Source organism: Cyprinodon variegatus, unplaced genomic scaffold (genome assembly GCF_000732505.1).
Source record: "Cyprinodon variegatus isolate N-32 unplaced genomic scaffold, C_variegatus-1.0 Scaffold230, whole genome shotgun sequence".
NCBI classification, from domain to species: domain Eukaryota; kingdom Metazoa; phylum Chordata; class Actinopteri; order Cyprinodontiformes; family Cyprinodontidae; genus Cyprinodon; species Cyprinodon variegatus.
The window spans coordinates 806,675-828,113 of NW_015150683.1; the positions used below are offsets into that span (position 1 = coordinate 806,675).

The 21,439-nt window shown below is 38.8% G+C and overlaps 1 protein-coding gene across 9 annotated transcripts in view; it reads left to right on the forward strand.

Annotated features, from left to right (window-relative positions):
- myt1l (myelin transcription factor 1 like) overlaps nt 1–21,439 on the forward strand; it is a 161,732-nt gene that overhangs the window by 115,425 nt on the left and 24,868 nt on the right. For 8 of the 9 annotated variants that reach the window (XM_015381279.1, XM_015381286.1, XM_015381278.1 and 5 more), the window contains exons 6-11: nt 1,002–2,159; nt 10,645–10,779; nt 14,224–14,314; nt 17,252–17,359; nt 18,115–18,341; nt 20,130–20,410. In XM_015381279.1, the coding sequence (XP_015236765.1) occupies nt 1,002–2,159; nt 10,645–10,779; nt 14,224–14,314; nt 17,252–17,359; nt 18,115–18,341; nt 20,130–20,410 (2,000 nt within the window). The remainder of the gene's footprint in view (nt 1–1,001; nt 2,160–10,644; nt 10,780–14,223; nt 14,315–17,251; nt 17,360–18,114; nt 18,342–20,129; nt 20,411–21,439) is intronic. The other variant, XM_015381283.1, reaches the window with a different exon arrangement.

A 21,439-nucleotide genomic window follows, 5' to 3' on the forward strand; every position in this document is an offset into this window, starting at 1 on the left:
ATATATATATATATATATATATATATATATATATATATATATATATATATATATATATATATATAATCCATATCCTAACTTTCCTGTATAATCTGTAAATAGCTTCCATATTTTTATTTTATAGCCTCTTGTAATTATTTTCTCTTTATATATACCATTTATAGTCAATAGACACAGTCTCTGTGCACATGTAAATAAATATTTATATCTTGTATAGCACTTAGGGATAGATGCAAACTACATTTCATTGCTTGTACTTGTGACGATGAAATGACAATAAAGTTGAATTCTATTCTATTCTTAAATCTATCCTTATTTCAAGAAAAGAACAACAGCTGAGGAGAGACGCACCATCCATCACCAATTCATCATTTATTATGTGCCGATTGTTAAGTGGATATTTATTCTCAAATCTCTAGGGTTATTTTTCTTATAGATCCAAAAGAATACTGAGATATCATTAATATCCGATTATTTGTTAAATGGCCTGTTTTGTATAGATTACAATTACATATTCTTCTTTTTTTTATTAATAGGTCAGTGTTATGTTTTTAAGAAACCAAAAAATTCAAACAGGTTCTGGATTTAAAATAAGTGAATGAGTTTCCGTAGTTTACAAAGTAGCTTTCTAAAAACGTTCAAAACTGTAGAAAAATATTGATCAAACTAAAGGATTGAAAGAGCTAGTGCCACATTGAAAATTAACATTTAGATAAATTAGTGCAAAGCTCTATGTTGCAGCAAGAATCAAGGGCTTGCTGTGAAAACATGATTCATAGAGCGTCTTTGTCTGGAACTTTCCTGAGCCACTGCATTTAACTTCCTGTGGTGATTCACAATTCAGAACACAAGCTGCTGTTAAGGCTCTCAAAGTAAATTATTAAGGGGAAGCAAAGAGTTCCTTATCCAATTTAGATGGTCCAAGCCCAGAAATCTGATTTAGCTGTAAAATAGAATGACGGAAATGGAATTACAAGACGCTTCTTCTATCTTTCCAACAGAAGACGATCAGATGAGCACTGGCGAGGGGGGCGAGGACAATGGCGGCGGCGCTGGAAAATCTGGTCATGCAGCAGAGAAGGATGACAACAACAACGACGAGTACGAGAACTATGATGAGCTTGTGGCCAAGTCCCTCCTTAACTTGGGAAAGATCGCAGAAGATGCCGCCAATCGGGCCATGACGGAGTCCGAGATGAACAGCAACTCATCACACAGTGTCGAAGATGAGGAGGAGGAGGAGGAGGAAGAGGAAGAAGAGGAGGAGGATGACGAAGAGGAAGATGAGGAGGAGGAGGAAGAGGAGGAGGAGGAAGAAGAAGAGGAGGAAGGGGATGATACACAACGAGAAGATATGAGTTTGGATGTTGACAGTGATGTGGTTAGAGAAACAGTGGACTCTCTGAAACTGCTGGCACAGGGTCATGGCGCAGTTCTGTCTGACAGCTTAGATGGACAGGAGTTTGAGAACGGAACATCTGGTAATGGGGATGAAAACAACTGTTCTCATAGTGGTGGAAATGCACATAATGGTGGTCACCTAAGGACCTCCAGTAATGGACAAATGGAAAACAGTGATGAGGAAGTGTGTTTAAGCAGTCTGGAGTGCCTAAGGAACCAGTGCTTTGACTTGGCTCGGAAACTAAGTGAAACAAAGCCTAACGAACGAAGTGGTCCATCACAGCAAAATCATTATTCATGCGGGGACCCCAATCAGCAGCCCCAGCATCACAGCTATGGAGATTATCACAGCAGCCAAAATGACAGACATACTCTTGATAGGAACTACTCTGATATGGACAATCTCATGAAGCTTGAGGAGCAGCTGAGCCCACGCTCCAAGGCCTTCTCTAGCTGCGCACATGACGAGCGATATCACACCAACAACCATCGGGACTTTGATGAGGACACAGCCTCGGTGACCTCGGACCGATCCGAGGAAGTGTTTGACATGACAAAGGGGAATCTGTCCCTGCTGGAGAAAGCAATTGCACTAGAGTCGGAGCGTGCCAAGGCGATGCGGGATAAAATGGCAGCTGAGGCAGCCAGAAGAGACGGGGTCAGGTACACCCATGAAGAGCACGGCCCACGGCACGGTTACAGTGTGGAGCGCAAAGCCCGGCTTCCTGATGGCATGAAGAAGCCATTCTTCCATAAAGGTAAGTGGAAATGTTCATATTTTAAGCAGTTGCATGACATATTCAGATCACTTATGATTTATGAAAAAGGTTGATTTACTCAAAAGCATAGCTGCACCGCTCTTTAGAGTTCTTAACAGTTATATTGAACACTTACTCTTTTGGATATATTTAAGTTTTGGATGATCAAATTCTGGAATTGTTAACTTGTTGCCAATAAAAAATAAAGATGTTCCAGTTGATGAATGAATTTGCAAAGTAAAATTGTATTTCCAAGAACTCCCAAAATTCTCTACCAGCATTTACATCAGAATCCAGTTATGGAAAAAGAGCAAGTTTTTACTAAAATCTGCTAAAAGTGTTAATTTTACTAATCATTTGTAGCTAAACCATCAGTTTTGATCTCAAGAAATTGAGATTTAGCTATGCAAAATAATTACTACAAAGGTCAGAACGGCTTTGGGCGGCTTTCTGACATGCCATGTAGATAGGACAGGGACGGAGGTCTTCTTTGCCCCGGGTTTAAACATCTGGTCATCTGCACGAAGTTGCTTTATGGATTGAAATTTTCAAATTAAATAAGACAAAGCTTTTCAGGAAATTCACACAAAAATTTGCTGAACTTTAAATTGCAATGCTACGTTTACGTGACTTAATTTTTTCATGTAATACAAAAGTTCATCACAACTGCAACTTCAGAAAGGGTCTTGGTCCTGTTAAATCCTTCAGGTTCATTTTTTTGCTTGGATGGAAGCTTTGTTCTGACTTTTGGTCTAGTAAGAGTCTAAGGTAGCCATTTGCAAGAAGTTTTTCCTTAGAGATCGCGAACAAATTAAGGTCTGAAACTTTAACTTACAGCATATCTAAACTAAAACATGTTTAATAAGCAATGCTTTCAACATGTGTAATATTTTAAACATGGAAGAACTATTAAAAAGAACACACAGAACTTGAGTATAATTTTACTAAAGCTAATAATGATTAAATATACAGTATGCTCTGATGTCATCATTAGAACTGCAACTATTCGGCCATTTATAGCATTGTTGCTTCATGGCAACAGGGTTCAGAGTTAGATTTCCTCGGGTCTTTCTGTACAGTGTTTACATGTTATCCCCATGCATGCATGAATTCCCCCTGGGTACTCCTGCTTCCTGCTACAGTCTTAAAAGTATATATTCGCATGTGTTACCCCTTGATGGGCCGATTACCTATCTGATGACCAGGCTGTACCCTGCCTTTTGCATAGAGGCTTTAAAACAGGGTTTAAACCTGGGTTCCATTGGTGACAAAGCCATTCTCTCATATCAAGGTGCTCATTCATGAGCCTGGATCAGTATATCCTGTTCCCAGGCGCTCCGGAGGGCTTTACCATGTTAACAGGAGATTCGGCGCAAGTGAAGTTAGACACTGTCCTCGGACAACATGGAGTAATTTATAAAATGTTTGAATCAGGTTGGGTCCGGATTAGCCAGCAGGTGGGTCCGGATCTTGACCCTGTTCTTCTAATCCATGACTGTCACTGTCTCGGTCCTGTTAAGTTTTCTTTGAGTTTTCAGTTTCACGTTGATTCATGTTTTCCTTGGTTTTCTAGTTTTATTGATTTAGTTCCTATTTTGTTGTGTTTTTCTGGATGTATTTGAACTCTTAGGTTTTTCTTTGTTGCCCTCTTGTGTTCCCTTTTTCCCTAGCTCCTTTCTAGAAGCCATTGTTCACACCTGGTCCCAATCAGCTCGTTAGTCCTGCCTTGTTCAGTCAGCCATAAAATACTCTCCCTGTGTAGTTCCTCAGTGCTGATCCCTTGTCTTTCCCCGTCGTTCCCTGGCTCCTCATGCTTGTCTTCCCTGATGTGTCCATGGTTCTGGTTTGTCTTGCATTTTTAAGTAGAAATGTTGGATTCCTGTCTCTGTTACCTGTGAACACTCCATTAAAACTGCAAGAACTCACCTCTGCCTCCCTGCCTCTGCATTTGGATCCTCAAAACCTCAACCAAACCCTGACAGTGACTTCTGATTTGGAAGATTGATAGAAGGATTTTCTTTAAAATTTGTTTTAAAATGGTCAAAGGTTGCAATCTATGCTTCTGTGAAACTGAAACCACATTTCCAAACAACTGTGCATGAGCTTACCTCATCTCACAGGCTCCATAAGAATTTTTGTTTTTCAGCCTTTCGTTCTGTATTCCACCACCTCTGCACAATAGACCAGACAAATTCTGGAACCTCTAGAGAAGCTTAGTTTAACCTCAGGACAAGTTCTTTTTTTCTTTTTTCTTTTTCTTGCCAATTTAGAGATTTGGATCTCAGAGTGGCACGAGCAGCAGCAGCTTATGTTGTTAAAATAGCCCAGTATGGAAACATCAGAGGGTAGGCTTGTCAGGCGTAAGTAATGGGAATCTGCACGGCCTGTTAGGACCATGATTTTCATCCTTGTGATGCAGCCCGGGATTGCTGCCTATTTAAGGCAGCTAGTTTGGGGAAAGAATCATGAAACAAGTGTCTGCTATTGTTAGACGCTGCAATCAAACACCACAGTTTTAAAGCACAAAAGTATTGTAAATACAGCTCATTATTTCTTTATTCATGTTCTCATTTGCAGCAGCAATGCATAGATCTTAGTAGGATGAGTTATTGTCACTTGTAAGGATGATATCGGATGAAAGCAACAAAAAAGAGCAATGCTGTTCATAGTGGGATGATATTATGTCTCAAATGCCACACAACTCACAGCAGGTTTATATTGCTACTTAAATGCCACACAAATGCTAATTTCAAGAGCCTTCCCTGGCCTTTGTGTCTGGATGATGTTGGAATAATGAGAGGATGCAAGATGGTTGCACACTGATAGCATCTTTCCTCGGGCGAGATAGCACCAGACACTCGTTGACCAGGGTTCTGTACGTGATTTATAAAGACCGAGCTCGGCTTATGGAGACAAGAGGCACCCTAAAAGAAGTGTGAGGTTGAAATGAAAATTGAACAGTATCAGAATGACCGATAACGAACGACAGGCCCACTGACTGCACATTAATTATCTAGAGATGGTATGGTAATGGGAGCCATTTGCTATGCAAAGCGTAGCCCGTCCCCAGCCACAATCAATATCCCATGCTTTCTAATATGCCTTCCACTTGGCTGCCTCCGCTCTCCACAATAGAAGGGATGCAGGCGGGATGCATGAGCATCGCGTCTGTTTGCACTCATATCTATGGAAATGGGGAATTATTTCCAACGTGCCGCTGAAACATTAACAGCGAACATTTTACAATGAAGCCATTACCTAAAGAAGCTGCCTTTTACTTGCAGCTCAAGTTCCCTCTCACCATGAAACTTCCCATCCTGATAGTTCTGGTGCCAGACAAAAGAGCCAGACATGACATAGCACTTTTATTCCAATTTCACATGGGCCTAATTTGGCATAGATGGATGGTGGCCCCAAAGGATAATGAGGTGCTTCTTTTCTGATGAATGAGACATGGAATTTCGTTCAGTGACTCATTTGTAAATGTATGATTACGTGTGCCCTATGCCACCTCTCAGCTTTGGAGTTTCCAAACTCTCCTCACTGCTTAACTCAGTTCATTGCAACAATACAGTTATAACCAAACAGAGGGGCTTATATCTGTTCATGGACAAGTACAGTAGTAGCCATTCAAAATATGCCCACTTTTCTTTATGGGTCCTTGGCTGGGCCCCTACAATTCCTTTTTTAAACATCAATCTTTGCACTGAAATATTCTTTCTTTCATTATTTGTGGACATTAAGATCTAAAGAGAAGCGTCCTTATCAGACCCTGTCATTCAGTGAAAGGGTGGAGTCAGAGTAAAAAAATATGGACGCCCAGGAAAAGGCCAGTGCCTGGAAGTTGGAGGGGATTTTGCTGCCATTCGGCTGGCTTTTAATTGGAAGGGCCATTTTAAATGGCTGCTACTGTATATGAGATAGAGGTTCAAGCCATTAAGTAACTGTGTATCTCTCCCTCCTATGACAAAACTTCTAAGGTTGCATCTAAGGATACTAAATATCATTGAATGTTATATTAAAAGCACATTATGGACTAAAGAGTTGACGCATAACAGCTATTTTAAATGAATCCTCAGGCAAATATTCAGTAATTGACACTATCAATGCTACAAGTGGGGCTCCCCTCTTGAAATACACACAATGTAAGTTGGGAGAACTTACATTGTGAATAGGTGACCTGGAAGAACGTATCACTTTACAGTTTTAGGCTCTTATATCGTCATGGGGTTAAAGGTATACTATGCAACCGGTGTTGATTTTCCAGCGAGGCTCCCCCCAGAGGGCGAAAGTAAAAGTGCACTGTCGTAAATATGCTCAGCTGTTCTCCTGGTTTCTCCGTCAAGCCAGGCGCGGTTGTTTTGAGCTTAGCAGACAGTATGAACATGCACACAGAGAGAGAGAAACCATTCCAATGTTACATACAATCGCATCAGCAGAAACGCGAGGTCCGCGTCAGCCTTGCAGCCTTCTTTTTCTTTTAGCTCTCGCCATTCAGAAAAAGCTTGCCCAATGTTCACCTGTGTACGACTCCTCTCGCTGTCCAGAGCCCTTTTCCTCTTTCTTGCCAGCTCCGACATGGGCTTACGCTGTTTTCTCGCTGGTTCCGCCATGATAACTGCACAAATATCGCCACTGTGCTAGCAATGAGCATGCCTTTCACTGGGGGCGTGTAGCAGTTCTCGCCGACAAGCAAAACCGACTCTCACGATGCACGAGACTTCTGAGCCTGTGGGTGCGGGCCGAGGGCTCCTGCAATTGCAAGTACGGTATTTCCCCTACAGAACACCAGGGTGGCAGAGAAAACCTTTGCTCGACCTGAAATGACTCATTTAATCATCCAAAACGTTATGGAACACATTAATTAACTGAAAAATGTTGCATAGTATGCTTTTAAGTCTTTTGCTCTACTATTTTTTCCGCCTGCTCGACTACTGGTCATGGCTGAGGCAAGGTAAAAGTTTAAACTTTCTGAGGAGGTTAAAAAGAGAAATCAGGAAAGCGAGAATAACAAGAGCTGATCTTAGAATGGAGTTTGTTCATTTGTGCAGGCTGGAAGAAGAAAGCGTTTGTAAAATGGATTCTATTTTTCCAGCTTTAATATTAGACTGTTAAATTAACACTTTGATCCTAGCATACAGTCATAGACCTGTGCTATTATTTTCAATATATAGTACAGTAGTTGCAAAATATGGGCAGTTACAGGTCTAGCGCCCTTAGTGGCCAAGAGTCACACAGTTTGCCTTTAATTTAACTGATTATGTTCAAAAACAACACTGTTTTTTTTTTTGGTTCTGTTAGATTTTAAATGAAGTTATTTACCCTTAAAAACCCTGTACTACAAACTGATTATCAACTCATCCAAACCCTGGATTTCATTACAAATATTTGACCTTGTTTCACAGTCAACTTATGTTAGAGGTGGAAACAATGTCTGTCGGCAGAGTTTACTGCATTTTGGTGGAAACCATATCTGTTCTGGTTTCAAGGAAACATGAGATCCGGGTCTCAGGGAGAGAAAGACAATCTGATCTGTTGTGTGGCTGAGAGTGTCTCGAGATTTGTTTTCCATGTTGTTAGTCCTTTAATGCAGTAAAGCAAAAAAAAAAAAAGTTAAATCTAAACGCACTGATTAATAACAATAACTAATGAAAGCCACTAATGCGGTGAAAGAGTGGAGACGAGATTTTGAAAATGGCTTCAGCTGAGTTGAACCTTACAGCTTCATTTGATGTAAACAACCTGTCAGGAAAACAATTAATAAACCAGTTGTTAGCCCATTTCTACCCCGCTCCCACACAGAGATCAAAGTCTGTAAACATTAAGAAATAAAAATAAGGAATCAAAGGTCAAAGAATATAAAAAAAAAGTTTAAAATACAAAAAAAAAAATCCTGTCTCTCTTTAATCTTATATAGAATGATGTCAAAGACTTGTTCTAAAAGATGTAGATTTATTTGGAATTTGAATCTTATTTATTCAACCAGGCTGTTGATTGTTCATCCTGTTTATTTATTGAAATTGTGTTAGTTCTTTGTTATCCAGCCTAAAGCCATGACAATGTATGGTAAAATCTGATAAAGACACCTTGATAAGGCCAATCAGAATGTACTTCAATGTGCTTTTTGATGTTACTAGCATCTTCATTCTACCACACTCTGTGTTTAAACTCAGTTCCTATTTTCTGTTAGAATTATACCAGAGATTTCAAGTTGAAGACAAATAAGGTGTCATCTATAAAATGAGACATGGGTCCAACTTTGATAAGGTTAAAGTTAGTGCTGCGGAAAGACCATTCTACTCTTTTCTTTCCCAAAATTTGGAGGTTTTCTTTAATAAACCCAGTTCTGTACCTTCTATCCTCCTCTCCTGCATCATGTCTGTCTCCTCTTTTGCTACACATAATAAAAAGATGTTAGAACTTTTCCAAAAAAAATTAAAAACAATCCACTGGACTTGGTTTCCAAGTTTGAAGATGTTTCGCTTCCCATCCAGGAAGCTTTTGTATGATCATTCCAAAATTGTTTTGGAATGACTATGACCGTTGCACCGATACCAGTATAGGACGGGGCCCCGATCCAGCACTAAAATGGAGGTATCAGTATCGGCGAGTACCAACAAATAGGGCACCAATACCATTTTGAGAGCCACACATTTATTCAGCTATTATCACCCATTGCAGGTAGGCAATAAAAAGTTCTACTGGATTCCCTTGGATTAGTCTTTTTCCTGCTTCACAAAGGTAATCAGCAGCTTGACAAAGCCATGATGGCAATTATTTTACATCCAAGTAGTATGCAGTTCTTCATACATATGCAAACCCATCAATTTGAAACAGATGGTATCGGTATCGGCCAATACTGCTCAGCCAGGTATCAGGTATTGGTATCTGGGCCAAAAAATGGCATCGACTAGTTAGAACTTCACAGAAAAAATTGGCACAGTGTTTCTTCCTGTTGCCTCCCATTCTCCTCTCTTTAGGGTCATCAATGTAGAGTTTATTTTCTAACAAAGAGTATTTTAAATAGGGTTCAGCTAGCTTCACTTCTCTGCTCGCTGCCCCTGCCTCCTTCCATATGTTAATGTCACAATAAAACAGCAGCACATGTTAAAATGTATTAATGCTCTTAAAGATATGTGGTTAAAACTTATAATCCATCTGTTGCATCAAGAACTTATACAGAATGCAGATTTCACTGATTAATTTAATTGTATTTGCTATTTAAAAATGTCTAGATTTTACAGACTTATTGCAACAGCAAAAAACATAATGTTACCTCTAGACATCATTAATGCGTTTTTTTTTTTTTTTTGCTTAGCATTGTACCAAGCGGAGTACACATTTCAGAAAAGACACTTACCAGTTAATGGGGAGGCAAACTTGAATAGAGAGCTCTTAAGATGGTCTATTTTCTTAAGACTCTACATAAGGCATGAGCAGATATTTGTTGAATGTGGACAAAGAGAGGATATTGATTTGAAAAGTTTACTTATCTTCCCTAATAATGGGTGAAAATGGGTGTGCAGCTTCATGCTCAAACAGAAATTACATCTTTGGAAAAAATACATCTTCAGAACCAAAAGAAAAAATGCTTTTTTTAAAGTCCTAAGAAATAAACTTAAATGCACTAGAAGCACAAGTTGGCTACACCATTGCATTTAACTCTTAAGGCCTCATCCCTGGTTGTGCCTAAATGTGCTTCAAATCTGACAAATAACCCAGTAATGTGTGTATTTTCAGTGTTAGGTCTGGTTGTAGATTTTATTAACCATAAGTATAATTTACTGAATTAGAAACAGCAAAGTTTTTTTTTTTTTCAAATCATGCTGAATTAGTGAAAGAAAAATCATCAAGAATGTAAATGTATTTTGAACTTTGACCTCAGTGCCTAAAACTTTCTGCACCAGCCATCGAAATCAAATCAATGTATTGTCGTTTCGCAAAGCAAATAAGATACAAATCAGGAAGAGAGATTTTCCCTCTTGGATCCTTCAACAAATTAGACAAAAAAATTACAAATGGGTAAAACACAAAGGCATAGAAAAATGATTGATAGAATGTAAAATAAATACAACAGAATTAATTCTCTCAATTCCTGAGAGCAGGGGGGAACTTTGGAAGCAGAGAGTATTGGGGCGGACTGGTGGTTTGCTTTTAATGTCTTACTGTTTTCCTAATTGCAGCAGTTTAGAACATTTTTTTAGATGGAGATCTGTGGGTCAGAGTCTCAGAGCAACTCTAAAAGCTCCTCTCTCTCCTCTGTAGGCCTCTTTTCTATCAGATTATAGATGGCGTAGTTTACTACGATACAGTTGACATAATGACCAACACTAAAATGTTGTTTTTTGATCAGATATAAACTGATTTGTACCAGTGCTTTGGTTTCTGTCAAATATAATTTTTCAACCCACGAAATTTCCCTTAGATGGTAAGAAAGAAGCATTCCACCATTTTCCGTAACTGTAACGTTTCCTTCTGTCCTCAGATGTTTCCCGCGCAGACAAGAAGGAGAGCCGGTGTCCGACGCCGGGCTGTGACGGCACGGGTCACGTAACAGGCCTGTACCCCCACCACCGCAGCCTGTCAGGCTGTCCGCACAAAGACAGGGTGCCGCCGGAAAGTGAGTGAATCAGCCACACAGCAGTCAGTGCTCATCCTCACGGTTCTGTCCTGGTTCGGCATGTTTCCCGTGTTTCGTCTCTCTGTCTGATGCTATGTATTGTGTATCCGTTTGATATTGAGAGGTCAGTTGGGTTACAGTTGAACCCACCATCTGACATTCTGCATGGGGCCGTGGTTTTTCTCTTTGATTGTCTGCTGGCGGCACGTTGTTGATGAGGTGGGAAATGAGGTCTTGGTAATTGGCAGGACGGTTGCGAGCTGTCAGTCATAGATTCAAAGGCCTGCTTGACTCGGCTACACTGACTGACAGCGACGGAGAGAATAAGATACTCCCTCTTCCTTCATTGTCCCGGCTGGGTTGCATGTTTTCACACTGCATGTCAAAGCATGTCCAAGGGGAAAGAAAGGTTAAACTGCTTGCTCTTCGTTAATTCTAGAGCTTTTTTTTGTGTGTTTTTTTTACTGTTAATAGAGTCGTGATTTTTCAATTTCTTGAAACTTGAAAATGCTCACAGACCTTGATAACACTGAGCTTGCTTCAGTCATCCGTGGCATGAATCCCTGTTCATTTATTTGTATTTCTTGCTCAATTCAAATCTGTTGAACAGGACGGCAGTCTCATATCTGTAAGCCGCAGATCAAGAGAGGTGGCAATAAACATTAGCCTTGAATGAAAAATGAGTTTTCCCTTTGGAGCATTCAGCCTGCTGATTCAGTCTCTTTCACCCTCCGCAAACTCATCTCGTGTGTATTTTTCATTAATGATAGAATGAAAATGCAGTTAGAACGTGCTGTGACCCAGACTTTAGTCAAAAATAATAAAATAGCTTAAAAAAAGCAGATACTATTAAAGAGCTGGGCCACAAAGAAATGTGGTAAATCCCTTGGAGGAGGCGTCCCGGAACAGGAACTCCCAAAATGAAATTGGGAAGGTCATAAATTAACAGAACTGGAGATGGATAGAATGTGATTCCCTTCATTTTACTGCTTCCCACTACTGTCATTCTGACTTCTACTAAAACACTCTAAAGAGGATTATCAACACAGCGGCGTCTTTATCTGTCCGTCCTCCAACCAAATGCAAAATATACTTCCAAGTAAATAATTCAAGACTTCTTAGCATTTTCACTCGTCAAGAGGACAGTAAAAGGTAAACAGGAGTATGCATCACACATCTGATCGCCTGCAGGGTCTAATCTTTCTTACTCTTTCACATTAACACATTAGCTGCACTGAACGGAATATGTATTATTAATTCAGTGACTTTATGTAATTGAAGAACCACGTAGCTCAATTTGGCTGTTCTTTTGAAAAATTGTGTTTAAATGAGATCCTACTGTATTTTTTTTTTCCTCATCCATTATTCTGCTTTTTTCCTCTCTCTCTCTCTATATATATATATATATTATTTATATTTTTTTTTGTTATGTTATTATGCTCTGATACCATTATGTACTGATAAATTAGTTTTATTTTCCTCTCTTTTTTTTTTTTAAATGTTAAAAGTGTCCTGTCTGGCAATGTGGCAATAAGAGTAATAGTCTTGATGCCAAAAAGAGCCCAACAGATTTTACTTTCACAAGTGGAGCAGTAGTGTTCCGCTTGTTTCATGCATATAAATGGCTTTATTATAATTATGCAGGGAGTTTTACTGATTATATGGACACTGAAATGTAGGTAGAACAGAAGAGGAGAAACAGAAGAAGAAAAAAAAAGATGAAAGAAAGAGGAGATAGAAAGGAAATGATAAGACATTTTCACTGTGCTTCATCACCTGCAATGAGATGTAAAAAGAACACAACCAAAAGACATGGTACGAGAATACAATAAAGTAACACCTTGAAACTATCGCTGAAGTAGTATTATTTAATCTGACATGTACTCTGTATTACCTGAAGATAAAAAACAAATATCATCAATTTGTTTTATTTTTTTAAAATCAGATACTAAAGTTTACCTGAAATTAAACATAGAGCAAATTATAACCGGGCGAAAACTGATAATGAGGGTTGGAGGTGAATTTGTTAAGAATCTAGCTCCCAAAAACATGGTTAGAAATTGGTTAGAAACTTAAAAATATATTTTTCTGGTTGTCAAAATACAATTAGGGTTTTAGAAATGACCGGAATGTTTTAAACTATCTCTAAGCAGTGTAGTATAAGACCTTTTAAAATGTGACTAGTTAATTTTATTAGTTGATGCACTGCTGTTGTTTTTTTTTAATTAGGGATAATAATGTCAGAAATCTCAAACTTTGAATCGAATATTCTGTTTTCTTTGTAGAGTTACAGTGTACTTTTCAGGTTTGATTCAACTTTAGGTTACAAAACAAAGTCCAGCCTTAACAAAAACATCTAAATAGTCCTTTCAATATCAGCTTAAACAGCTTATGATAAGCTTATAGAACACGTTTTGCACTTTGAGAGAAATATGTGCCATTCCTAAAGAGGATATCTTGTTGCAGACACTACTAGAGCTAAAAAATAATGAATAGATAAACCGTTAATAAAAATCAGCTTTTTTTTTACAGGTGAAACCTTTGAATATGCATCAAACAGAGCCCAACAATTCTATAAGGAACAATGTGAAGATAGATCCCTTGCCTATTAAATTAAAACACCTCTGCAGAGCAGAGTTTTTATTTCTTATGCTACCCTGACTGTCCCCGAACAAAAGGCCAACACAAGCGGGGAATATGCATAATATATAATCTTGTGCTGTGCTGAGAGTGGGATGCATTGACCAATTACCTGCGCCCAACACCAATTAGTATGTAGGGAAAGAAGGATGATGAGGGGTTAAAGTTTAAGGGGGTGATAATGATGAAGCTGATGCCGATGGGTTTGGCCCCACATGCCACCAGGCTCCTCCTTCTCCCCCAAGCCTGCTGCGCTCTGATGGCTCCTCGCAGACATCCATACATCATTAATCTAATTGGCCGGTTGCTGAGGGGATCTGAGAGCGTTATGGGCTGTCTCAATGGTAAACGGTATTGAAGACTGCACCCTCTGCCCTAACAATGCACGAATGATAAGAAAGCACACTGACAAGAAGAAGTACTTGATCTGCCAGTGTCCAACATCGATTTAAAGGCTGCTGTCTTGCATGACTGTAAGTTGTTTGCATGCCTAAAAATGTCCCTCCACTCCTGTCTGTCGCTGGCTTTGTCCTGTCCAACCTAAATGACATCTTTTTATTCATGAACGTCCCTCATTTCATGAATACTAATTTGAAAGAGCCGGATAAGTGGAAGCAATATGGTGGGAAACCTCATCTGCCCTTTCAAACTTGTGTTCATTAAAATGAAAAAGAGGTCATTTGGGTTCATTTCTTAATGATGTTTATAATGCCAGGTTCCTCACACACTAATAGCGCTCATGGGTGACTGTAAAGGGCTCCTAACCTTCCCTGTCTTTCACTCCTGTCTCCTGTCTGTGCGAAGTTGTGGCAATGTATGAGAATGTTCTTAAGTGTCCTACGCCCGGCTGCACGGGACGCGGCCATGTCAATAGCAACAGAAACTCTCACAGAAGGTAAGAGCTCAACCCGTGTGAAGCTCATGTTTGTCCCCTTTTCTTTTTCTTTTTTTTACTGTGGGATTATTTTTGATCTTTCCATTTTTGTCCATTCTGGGGTTTCTTTCTTCATCTTCAGTTATTTATGTTTTTTCCTCGTCTTTTTTTTTTGCAGGGTTGATTGTGAGTAAACCTTTTCCTTTTTCAATATTTTTCTTTTGTATGCGCACATTACAGATTATCAAAACACTTCAGCAGCTTCACAATCATATAATTTAGGTGAGGCTGATTTGAATGCAGCGAGTCACACTTCCCACAGCATAAATCATTCATCAGCTCAAGGCAGAAAAAAAATGGCATCTATCAGGTGCAGGTTCAGAGATAGGAGCTGAAATAGCTGCTGTCAGACCGGGTTGAGGTGACAGTAAAAAAAAGAAAGGGAAAAAAAGTGTCACCCGCAGCAGATGCTCGGGGATTCGGTTATAGCGGCAGCCATTAGCACCTTGCTGCCACTCAGCCGGGGTGACAGTAGAGGTGCAGACCTGGGAGGACCAAGAACCAGTGACTCCATGCTGAGCTCAGTGACAAACTGAAGCACCGAACCGCCAGGCGCAGTAAACTTTCACTTCTGCTTGGAAGAGCTGTTATAAACCTCCACGCACTACTTCACACTTTTTCCACAATCTCATCAGGGCTCATGCTCATTATGGCAGGTGCTTGCAAAGACAAGTGGCTCTGGGCCATTGTCAGAAATAGTTTTTTTCACACGATACAGCTGACAGACTTGTTGGAGAATAGTATAACTTAAAGCCAGCAAAATAAAGGTTTCTTGCAGTTGGTTAGCAGGGGATTGTGTATCCTTAATTTTAAATCGCAATTGTGCAATTGGCGCAAACCATCTAGGTACCAAAAAATGTAGTCTGATATGACATGATAGATTTTTGGCAAAACTTTTTAACCTGGGGGTGGCAGAATTATTATGTTATAGGGCAGCCTGGGCAGCCAGACTCATTTACGGCATGTATACGTCATTTTAAAGGAGCGGACACAGCTCAATATTAAACATAGGACTAACGGTCAGTGGAAACATTTTAGAGCCAATCTGATAACTACTAATATGATGCAAAAACATCTATTTCAAAAAAAAAAAGAAAAAAAGAGCTCTCACAGCTTGAAATGTTTGGGTAATAAACAGCTGCTTTGGGACATAATAAAGGGCATAAATTTAAAAAAAATAGCTCCGTTGTAGCTGTTAAGGTTACAGAAAGGCGCTGCTGCATTATAGGAATGACTCCCATGTTGTGATTGGTCCGGTTTTCTGTCAGACCAGTATACCCATAGTCAATACGCATGCGCAAGACGTCAGATTCGCCTACGCGTATGCTAGTCTGACACTACTGTATAAGTGTCAGATCAGCATACCCCATTTATTCCTTTAGTTTTGTACGAAAAATTTGTGGTTATTTTTTTGTTGATCTTTTACATAAGATTCTGTCCAAACACATTGTAATTGAGTACCTGTGGAATAATTACTTAGTACAGTTTAAGATCATCTTAAATCTGGCGTCTTTTGACTACAGTACTGTATTGATATGATTAAGAAACTGCAACTTGACGTTCTTATCCAAACCAGACCAAAAAAACAAAAAACAGATGATGTATTGCTTTATCTTTATTCAATTTTAAAAAAGGAAAAAACAAATTGGGTTTATTTTGCTATATGTCAGTCAAAGGTTAGGATTCGTGCTTCAGAAATGAGTATGTGTAAAATTAAAAACCTTAGCTCTATACACAGGGATAAATACATTCATCACATCAAACCTGATAAAAAAAAAACATTTTTTAATGATACTGAACAATAAAAAATTAAAGGTATTAATTATAATGATACAGTATAAAAATATTATTTTCAGTTTCCTTTCAGTGTTCAAGATTTACGTAGGAAGGTTTTGATTAAAAAAAATTATCAAAATTATTCAACTCTTGTACAAGTAAAAAACAAAACAAAAAAAAAACACTTTTTTTAAAAGTGAAAAGAAAAAAGCTGTTCAAAGTCCTGTGTTCTCCTGCGGCGCAGGAGTCCTGCCTTGTGAAAGTGCCTCTCTCAATTATTTACAATTACATTTAGCACCTTTACTGACCAGACAAACACATACTGATTTAAAAACAGCAGAAAATCTGAAGTATAATTGCATGAACATATTCAAACCTGGAAAACTGCATATTTATCATTTAAACTTTTCTTATAAATTTTGTCTGTGTTTTAAGTTATTTTTTGTCATTTTGACTGTAATATGTTCATAAATGTATTTGCTTTGAATGATGAAACTTTGGATGTCTACCCACCTGTCACTAAAGCTGCAAATAGGAGAAGTGTCATTTATTTTTTAATATACTTACTTGCAGACAGTATTTGTATCTTTTTTCTTGCCAGCTTAAATGTTCACAATAGTTTAAATGCTTCATTTTATTAAGAGAATATTTATTTTTTTATTTTTTCTGTGTAGTTTTTACAGTATATTTCATACATGTGGGTGTCATGTCAGCTAGCTGTTGTTTGAAGGCACCAAGCTGTAGAATATACATAAAAAATGCAAGATTTGTCCATATGGGAATACGCGTTTGGAGAATTATTTTAAGCTGTTCAACCAGAAACATGCAAGCTGTTTCCAACTGTGTCGTTATCCAAAGTGTTAAAAGTGATGAAAATTAATGAGTTTGCATTTTTTATTTCTGCATATTTTAAGCAGAGACTTTCTGAACTGTAGTCAGGTGCTTTCAGTCGGGATTCAAAGCGACTGACAGGCAGATGTACAGTCAGCCGCTGTTTTCAGCTCGACAGACTGGATGACAAGCGCTTCTAACAAGCTGAACATTTTACATTATTTTCAATTAATGTAAAACTTGATTGTTTTCGACCAAAATTCAAGCATTCTTTTTATTTTTAAATTTCAGTCTGTCTGGATGTCCGATTGCTGCAGCTGAGAAGCTCGCAAAAGCTCAAGAGAAGCATCAGAGCTGCAATGGTCCCAAGTCCAACCAAGCCTCTGACAGAGTCTTAAGGTAGTATTCACTCAGCTCTTTCCTCCTCTTTTCCAATTTAAAAATTTCATGAAGCTGTGAAATTTGTTGTGACGGGATGCACTGATGTAAACCCAGTGAAACAGTCATTTCATGTGGGATTTACTTCTTTTTTTTCTTCTACATTCTGTAATTGAGACCTGATGTCTCCCCTTTTTTGTTTTATGTTTAAGTTCTGCCGTCCCCTGAGAATTCATCCAAGAGATTGCACATTCATTCCTCTGCTTCTTCAAGGCAAATCGCTTTAGATTTGAACAAAATAGGTCTCATTTATCATTTTTGAGGCCTTGCGTTTTTGAATGAGTGTCTTTGATAGACATGAAATGGCTTTGATGAAAAGTCATGTGTAATTCTGAATTTTTGCATTCATATCAAACAGAATATCAGGCACAGTTTTCTCGCAAAGCTTAAATTGAAGCTCTAAATGCACATCAAATGATGACTCATATAAAAAGAAAAACAGAGGAAATTCAATTTTTTCCTGTTTTATTCCATTTAATCAAAAAAGGAACTCCAAGCTGTTTCTTTTTCTTAAAAAAAAGCAGAACAGCCCCACATCTTCAGTCATTTTCATTCACCCTCCATGGACTTTTTTCCCCCCACAAGAATCTGCTCGTTCCCTTCTACCCTCCATTCCACACATTTTTTTTGACCAAAAACCAGGTTTCTTCTCCTCCCCCCTGGGCAATGTTCAGTGCCTCGGTCCAACTTCCACCCCCTCGTCATTTATTTTCCAGGCCTATGTGCTTTGTCAAACAACTGGACTATCCACAGTATGGTTACAAGAACAATGTCTCCACCAGCACGCCCCGCTCCAACCTGGCCAAGGAACTGGAGAAGTACTCCAAGACCAGCTTCGACTACAGCGCTTTTGATGGCAGCAACAACCACCAAGTGTATGGGAAGCGGGCCATTGCACCCAAAGTTCACGGGCACAGGGATACATCCCCCAAAGGATATGATGGTACTATTTTAAAGCAACATAAGACTTTTAAAGACATTCTTATGACATGTCATTGCAATTTAGTTTGAGACTGTTTTTAAGATCAGTTCCTCGTTTCTACTGCTGTGCAGAAGAATAGCTCCCACAATCTTTAAACTTAAAGATCACTTAAACTGAAAGATGCAGGATTACAACAAATACTTATTTTAATACTTTATTAGTGATTGAGATATAGTTCTATTCATATCTAGCTCACAGAATTTGGTTTGAACTGTTAGAGCTGTCAACCACAGTCGCCATTTTTTCATTTTGTATACAAAAGTGTAAACAAAACTAAATTTTGTTTAGAACAGCTCTCTAGACAATATCATTTTTTTTAAAGTGCTGCCTTATATTTAGCCTTTATTGACTATGTCTGATTCTACTTTCCCTATACATGCTTTATTTGATTAATATCATTTCACTTCCATCCCTATGCAGATGACATTGAGCTCTATTCTCAAATGTGACAGATTACATTATGTTCCTTCTCATAATATAGTATCATGTGGGTAACATGAATAAAGTTGAGTTATGTAAAAATTGATGCATTTTTAGTTTATGTAACATTTCTATGAGAATAATCCAGGATTGGACAAAAAGGCCCCTTAAAATGTGACATGCATTATAGCCAACATGTGTTTGTGGGCATAATATGGATTCTGCTAAATGCTAGATGGAAACTAATCGGACCTTAGCTTACAGTGGGCATCCTTGTTTTAACTAGGGCTGAATAATTTAGCCAAAATTATTATTTTGATTATTTCAACCAATATCATGATTGGAATTTATTGTTCCTCTAAACCAACCCTAAAGTTCTCTCCAGGATTTTATTAGATTTTTTTCAATGAGCTTTAATGGTTGCTCATCCAGAGTCCATTGTGTCAGGACTTTGTTTCGCTCGTTGCTACAGTGCTTATTTTGTGGCTCTGCATGCTATCCAGAACACTCTTCTTTTCTGTATGAAGTCAAACCCACCCTATGTGTTTTATTGAGATAGTCAATTTCTTACTCTTGTTAAATGTCACGTGACCAAAATCTAGTGATTCTGCAATTTAAAAATATAATTTTGTTCAATTGTGATTATATTGCAAATGCACGTCTGTTCAGTGGCTCAGTGGGTAACACTCCGGCCTTGTAGCAAGAAGTTTTCCGGGTTCGGTTCTTGGCCCAGGGCATATGTGGGTTCTCTCCGGGTACTCCGGCTTCCTCCCACAGTCCAAAAACATAATTGTTAGGTTAATTGGCTTCTCTTAATTCTGCTTAGGTGTTACTGTGTGGGTGAATGGTTGTTTGTCCTGTTTGTCTTTGTGTTGCCCTGGGATGGACTGGCAACCTGTCCAGGGTGTGCCAAGCCTCTCGCCCGTAGACAGCTGGAGATAGGCACCAGCACCCTTCACGACCCCACTTCAAACAAGAGTGATAGAAAGTGGATGGATGGATGCAATAAATTACCAAGCCCTATTTTAATCCTATCATATATTATGGTCAATATGATCCATTCCTGCAGAGCCTTATTTCCAACTCACACCTAAATGTTGGCTAGGAGGACTGGCTAATGCAACCCAAAGATGATTCATTATCGTTAACTTTTTAATTTTTCAATGTCTTCTAAGGTAAAGCTTTATTCATATTGTTTGTGCCTTTTGTGGAGTCTACAAGTTGTGTTTATAAGTGTTTTACATATTTCTAATCAGTCAAATATTATAGAATTAACAAAAAAAAAAAACAAAAAAAAAAAAGCTGTTGTTTAATTTTGTGTCCTTGCAGCCAAACGATACTGCAAGAACTCCAGCTCAGCCAGCAGCACCACCAGCACCTATGCCCCCAGCAGCAGCAACAGCAGCCTGAGCTGTGGTGGTGGAGGAGGGGGCACAGGAGGAGGAGGTGGGGGCAGTAGCGCCAGCAGCACATGCAGCAAAAGCAGCTTTGACTACAGCCATGACATGGAGGCCGCCCACATGGCAGCGACTGCTATCCTCAATCTTTCCACACGTTGCCGGGAGATGCCTCATGGACTGGGCGGAAAACCGCAGGACTTGTGCTCACAGGTGGGAGCGGGTGGGGGATTAAATCTGATCAATCACACTGAAAAAAATGCATTTGCTGTGGCAATGTTTTGAAATGATAATGTCACAGCCATGTAGAAAGGACTATGAGATTAAGGTTGCACCCCAACGTCTTCACCTCACATTACAAAGATTCTCACCAGGGTTGTGGTTTTGACTGCAGTGAAAAATCAATGTAAAGCCCTCCTGCTAGATCTGAGCCATACGAATACGAATTTGTGATCTTTTTCCATGCCAGTGTAATCAGGAAATAGGATATTTACAGATGAAATAACTTCTTCATTTAGTATATTTAGGTCTCATTATGTAGGCATATAACATCAACCTAGACCTGAAAAATTGAAATGACTCCAAATAAGAGCACTGCTCCTGCAAGCTCTTACTGTAGGCATTAGGCCTAATGATTGCATCACTTCATTCATTTCTCTTTGCACCCTAATGTGCTCTGAAATGGGGGAAAATCTAAACTCAGAAGACCTTATGACTGTCTTTTAATTCTCCAGAGTCTAATTTTATGCTCCCCAGCAAATTAAAGCTTCTCTTTCCAATTAGCCTGACCAATTAGTGGTATATTTAAGGCTACACAGCTCTTTTCTGTGTATGATGATCTTACTTCTACTATTGAACATAACTCTAAGTTCTAAGTACCCCTTTTTATAAATTGTTTTTCCTAATTTGAATGATCTGCAATCATGATCATAAAAAAATCACATTTCTTTCACTAAGCGGATGGTTTCCCACAACCTTTCCAGAATTTGTACAATAAGTTGGACAGTTCTTAACCCAGTTTTAGCCATGTAAATAATCTCCTTTTTTTTTTTTTTTTTGCTTGATTGAAACCAGAACAAGCAGGGAGATGGATGGATAGACAGACTGTCAGACTGACTAAAGTTTTGCAAGCACAAATCACAAAGCTTTCAGCCTCAGTAACACGATGGATGCTTAAGGTAGCTTGTTGATTTCAAAAGGGCATAAACTTTACCTTTAATTTAGCAAATAGCGCTGGGTCGT